Source organism: Stegastes partitus, unplaced genomic scaffold (genome assembly GCF_000690725.1).
Source record: "Stegastes partitus isolate 25-593 unplaced genomic scaffold, Stegastes_partitus-1.0.2 Scaffold573, whole genome shotgun sequence".
Lineage (NCBI taxonomy): Eukaryota > Metazoa > Chordata > Actinopteri > Pomacentridae > Stegastes > Stegastes partitus.
Window position 1 is genome coordinate 494,390 of NW_007578304.1, and position 5,775 is coordinate 500,164.

The 5,775-nt window shown below is 45.5% G+C and overlaps 1 protein-coding gene across 1 annotated transcript in view; it reads left to right on the plus strand.

Moving 5' to 3' along the window:
* The window catches only part of LOC103362429 (FH2 domain-containing protein 1-like), a 29,156-nt gene that overhangs the window by 7,712 nt on the left and 15,669 nt on the right, over positions 1-5,775 (plus strand). Inside the window, exons 2-6 of the mRNA XM_008288781.1 lie at positions 1,275-1,760; positions 2,596-2,760; positions 2,858-2,919; positions 4,954-5,056; positions 5,381-5,466. Of these exons, the coding sequence (XP_008287003.1) occupies positions 1,446-1,760; positions 2,596-2,760; positions 2,858-2,919; positions 4,954-5,056; positions 5,381-5,466 (731 nt within the window). The 5' untranslated portion in view covers positions 1,275-1,445. The remainder of the gene's footprint in view (positions 1-1,274; positions 1,761-2,595; positions 2,761-2,857; positions 2,920-4,953; positions 5,057-5,380; positions 5,467-5,775) is intronic.

The following is a 5,775-nucleotide window of genomic DNA, read 5'->3' on the forward strand; positions in this document are numbered from 1 at the left end:
GTTTTTTTCATGGAGATGGTGATGCTGTTTCCCTGAACGACGGAAGGAATGATGTTGATGTTTCAGACACGGAGTTGATCGATCAGTTATCTCACAGTCACACATTCATCTTGAATTCAGCAGCAGGAAGCTTCCTGTCCGTCGACACGCTTCCACGGCCTCCCACCAGGAACTGTGTGTGTTGAATAATGAAGCAGGAACGCAGCCTGAACTCGCTGTGACTCTCAGACGGACAGTTTTCCTGCACTGTAACTGAACAGGTCACAGAAATGTTGTTAATAATCAGGAGGCTGTCGCTGCACCGTTCATCCTCTGGGGAGCAGGAATCCCCCAGTCAGGTGTGCTCTGTCCTCAGCACACCTTTGAACAGCAGCTGGTTGGCCGTCCAGGTGAGGGCGGAGCTGTTTGATTCAGAAAACAAACAGTCAGTTTGAATGAAGCAAAGAGTCGACGGCAGAAAAACAGAAACACGACAGAAGAGCAAATATTTAATGTTCTAAATGTTTAATTGACTTTCATTTAATTAGAGCACATTTGTGAAAGCAGCACTCACTCTTACAAACAGCATAAACTAAACAAATGTCACTGAGGTCAGCACGGTCACATGGAGTTTTCCACATCAGCAGCAACTTTGTACGTTTAACTGCAATGAACACAGGTTCTCCTCTGCTTCCTCCTCTGGTTCTTCTTCTGGTTCCTCCTCTGCTTCCTCCTCTAGTTCCTCCTCTGGTTCTTCTTCTGTTCCTGTTCCAAATCCTTCTGTGATTCATCTTCCTCCAATTCAGAGTCGTCCTGTACTTGTAGCATTCCCAGGCTAGCAGTTAGCATCCTTAGAGTAGTGGCTAGCATCCCCAGGCAAGTCACTAGCATATCCAGAACAAGCAGCATCCAGAAAGTTAGCAACCAGCGTTGTCAGTAAAGTCTCCACCCACCCAAAGCTAGTGATTAGCATCCGCAAACTAGCAGCTGCACCTCCAGGCTACTGAACAGCATCTCTAAATTAGCACCTAACATGGCTAGGTTAGTCAGTAGTATCCCGAGATTAGCTATTAGCATCCCACAGCTGGTGGCTAGCATTCCTCATTTTTAGCATTCGTAAGGAGTGTTTACAGGTGAGGTGCCACAGGTGTCTCCCAGTGGACAGATGGTCTGGTGGAGACCAATTATAGCTAAAGTGGAGTAAACATTGGACTGATCAGTAGTGTTGTTGTGTAACTGCTGGATGAGTAGATAACCAGCTGTTAACCAAGTTAACTCAAACCTTTTCCTTCCAGCTCTCAGCTGACCGACACAACTCACCTTTGACTCCTCGTGTCCGCCAAAGTTCTGAACACGATGGCCAGTCTTTTTCTTCGTCGTCATGACAACAGTCGCCATGGTCGCCCGTCACCTTGGTGACCTTCCAGTCATCCAGTCCTCTCTGCTCCGTCCAATCAGCTGCGGGGATGCACGTGATGGGCAGCGTCTCCCCGGCCAATGAGAGCGAGGGTTTGTCCTTCCAGGAGGAGGATGTAGCCGTTGCCGTGCCGATGTCTCCTCCTCCACCTCCTTCCCGGTTTTCAGACATCGAAGGTGTCGAGACGAGATTACCTGACCCTCCTCCTCCCCCTCCTCCTCCTGTTGCTCCGCCCCCTCTCCTTGCCCCACCCCCTCCACCTCCCCTGCCACCCCTCCTTCCAGGGCTGGGAGACCCTGTGGTCGGCCTGAGGAGGAAGAGGAGGGTGAGGAGCTTCTTCTGGAAACCCATCCCTGAGGAGCAGGTAGCGTCCACTTAAAGTCTCTGTGGTTTCTTTGATGAAGATGCCAGTTTTTCAGTGTCCAGAGTTGTTTCTTTATGTCTCGTTCAGATTTAGTGACGCCTCCTCTGCTTGGTGCAACACGACCATTTGTCTGCTGCTCAGATGTCCAACGCTTCAGCTGGATGCATCTCCTCAGACTGCTTCTGAGTGTTCTTGGTGTTTGCTGTTTGCGCTGCCTCCTGCTATGTGCAGCTGATATAGTGACAAACTGACACTTTAAACATGTAAACACCATCTCCACTGTGCATTGAAGAACTTGTAATAAACGCTGGAGGGCATGACCTCCGCCACACAGGTCCATGGAGACTCTGTAGTAAGTAGAGCATCTGCAAGGAGGCAGCAACGACTTCATTGGTCGGCTTTCTGTTGGTTGAGGACTTGGACACGGGTGTCTCACGGCCCGAGGTTTGGAGAGCAGAACAGAACCAGTCTGAGGAGATGTATCGCTGATCACAGCTTGACGGGATGAATTACTGAATTAGAACCTAAAATGAAGGCACTGAGTCTCAAACTGAACTTTAAAGACAGAAGAGAAACTCCAGTGTGTCTGTGTGAGGATCAGACCAGATCAGCTTGATTGATCCTTCAGCTGCATACAGAACACAGGATACAGGAAGCTCAGAAGGTCCATAAGACCACAAATAAGGATGTAATGAAGGTGTCACAGAGACGCCGTTCAAGGCCAGATGAATTTACGCATGAACTCGTACGCTGTGATTTAATGTTGCCGTGCTCAGACGTCCAGAACACGCGGCTGGGACTGGAGCTGGGCTCTGACCAGTTACCTGTGTCTCAGGTGAGGGGGCGGGCCAACCTGTGGACTCAGGGCCCAGCGCAGCAGCAGATCGACGTCCGCACCATCGAGGAGCTGTTTGGCCATAACGACAGCCAATGGGACGCCTCGGCCACGCCCAGCAGGGCCGGGAGGAGCAGGGGCTCCTTCAGAGACGCCAGAGAGGAGGTGTGTCTGTTTGGGGAAGGTGTGGAGCAGGTGGAGGTGTGTGACCTCACAGCGACACCTGCTCACCTGTCTCTCTGTCTCTCTGTCTCTCCACCAGCTCTCCATTCTGGACTCCAAGCGAGGGATGAACGTTGGCATTTTCCTCAAACAGTTCAAGAGGTAACGCTGACCTCAGACACACCTTTTCTCACCTGTGAGGCCTGAAGCGCTAAATGTTTGTCCACAGTCACATGAACAACCTGAGAGCTCAGAGCGTTGCCACCTTCCTCAGACAGTAAACACACCTTCAGATTAGTGACGTGAGAGTCAGTCGGAGCCTGTTGGCTTCAGGTAACAATCTGAATATTTCACCTTGATGTTTGATTCACTGAACAGTCGGCGTGTTGGCGTGTCAGACATGTTTCCTGTCCCTCATCCCGCCTGTTATGGGTAAACTGGTTTGGTGATGCAGGAATGTCGACGGACGTCATGTGACTGATGTTTATGTCCAGTTAGAGCTGCTGTGTGTGGAGGGTTCAGCGCTCTGAAGGTCAAAGCAGCTGCAGCACGCACAGAGTGACCTCAAAGACACACAGAGTGACCTCAAAGACACACAGAGTGACCTCAAAGACACACAGAGTGACCTCAAAGACACACAGAGTGACTGCAAAGAGACTCAGACTGACTATAACGTGTTCACATAGAACAACCACATAGAGACAGGAAGTGGCAGCAGCAGGTTGGACAACGTGGAGGGAGGCAGCAGGACGACAACAGACACCGTGTTCACTCTGAGTGTTACCAAACACACACATGCAGGTATGAAGCTGAGCCACACCTGAGGCAGGTAACACTGACGAACACAGGAAGCTTCTCTGTTGGTCAACATCAAGTCCTGCAGCTCTGTGGAACCAGAACAACATGAAGGAGACAGAACTCAGAGACGTCTTCTGCCAGCAGGACTCAGTCAGAACCATGGAGACCAGAGAGAACATTTCTGTGATGATTTATTTATAAAAGTTTAAAAACCTGGAACCAGCATGTTTCCAGATGTTTCCATCACTGGTGCTGATGTCTCTTCAGATGATTGATGCTGAACTATTACCTGTTTAGTTGTGGAAACACTGCCTGCAGTTCAGCTGAGAACTCTGAATGTTTCTGACTGTTGGTTACAGCTGAGTCCGCCGTGGCTGCTATATATATACATACATATATATACATACATATATACATATATATATATATATATGTATGTATGTATATATATATATATATATATACACATACATATATATACATATGTATGTATATATATATGTATATATATATACATACATATATATATACATATGTATGTATATATATATATGTATGTATGTATATATACATACATATGTATATATGTATATATATATATATACACATACATATATATACATATGTATGTATATATATATGTATATATACATACATACACATATATATACATACATATGTATATATATATGTATGTATATATATATATACATATATACATACATATATATATATGTGTATGTATGTATATATATACATACATATATATATACATATGTATGTATATATATATGTATATATACATACATATGTATATATGTATATATATATATATATATATACACATACATATATATACATATGTATGTATATATATATGTATATTTCAGTTTTACACCATTTCATTAATGCAAACGGTTCATTTTTAATGACGTGTAGAATAAAAGGATTTTAATGAAATACTACAAGTCAAAAGGTTTCTGGTAAATTTTCCTGCTAGAACAACACATCACAGATGACTAGTTCAAGGACTGTTGGAAAGCTGAAAATCTGATAGATGGTGTCATCAGGAGATGAACTTCAAGACGTTTTCAGGTTTCGGTTCAGAGTTTAGATACAGGTTGTGTATCAACACTGGAGTGACAGAAACAGGTCCAAGTATCCAAGCAGCACTTCAGCAACTAAAGACGAGGGTTGGTGGAATAGAAGGGTTCTCATTTAGCTGATTATTTTGTGTTGAAGTAGAATTTAAGGCTACAGTCTCCTGATATCTGAGAAAACCTGAACATTAGTGGAGGTGGAACCAGATAATAACTGAAATAGAACCTTCAGTCCTCCATGTTAAACTGAGGGAACAACACCTGACTGCTAATTATACCTGTAATGTTCCTCCTCCAGGTCCAATCACAGCATAGTAGATGATATTCGTCATGGCAACAGCAAGGCGTTTGGGGCGGAGCCTCTTAGAGAGCTGCTGAAGCTGCTGCCGGAGAGCGAAGAGGTAAAAACAACCCCGACGCTGACGCTAAACCGGATCGCTAATGTTCACCTTTTGTCAGCCTGAGAGGAGCTGCAGCCCTGAGACAGCCAGCAGGGGGCGCCTTCTCTGGAGACACTGCCACTGTAGTCGCAGTACACAGTAGTACACAGTAGTACTACACAGTACACATTAGAAGCAGTACACAGTAGAAGCAGTACACAGTACACTGAGCACTACACTGTTCTACACAGTAGTACACTGAGTAGTACACAGAGTACTACACAGCAGTACACAAACCAGTACACTGTATGAATACTCCATGTTTGTACCTGCTGTGTTCTGAAGGTGAAGAAGCTGAAGACCTACAGAGGCGACGTCTCTAAGCTCCCATTGGCTGATTCCTTCCTGTACCTGCTGGTTGAGTTGCCCAGGTGAGCTCACCTCCACACAGTACATGTACTCAGTTACTGTATTCACAGTGGTAATATGGAAAAAACTACCATCATGTAACACACTAACATCATGGAACACGCTAACATCATGCAACACGCTAACATCATGCAACACGCTAACATCGTGTAACACACTACAATCATGTAACACGCTAACATCATGGAACACACTAACATCGTGGAACACGCTAACATCGTGGAACACACTACAATCATGTAACACGCTAACATCATGGAACACACTAACATCGTGGAACACGCTAACATCGTGGAACACACTACAATCAT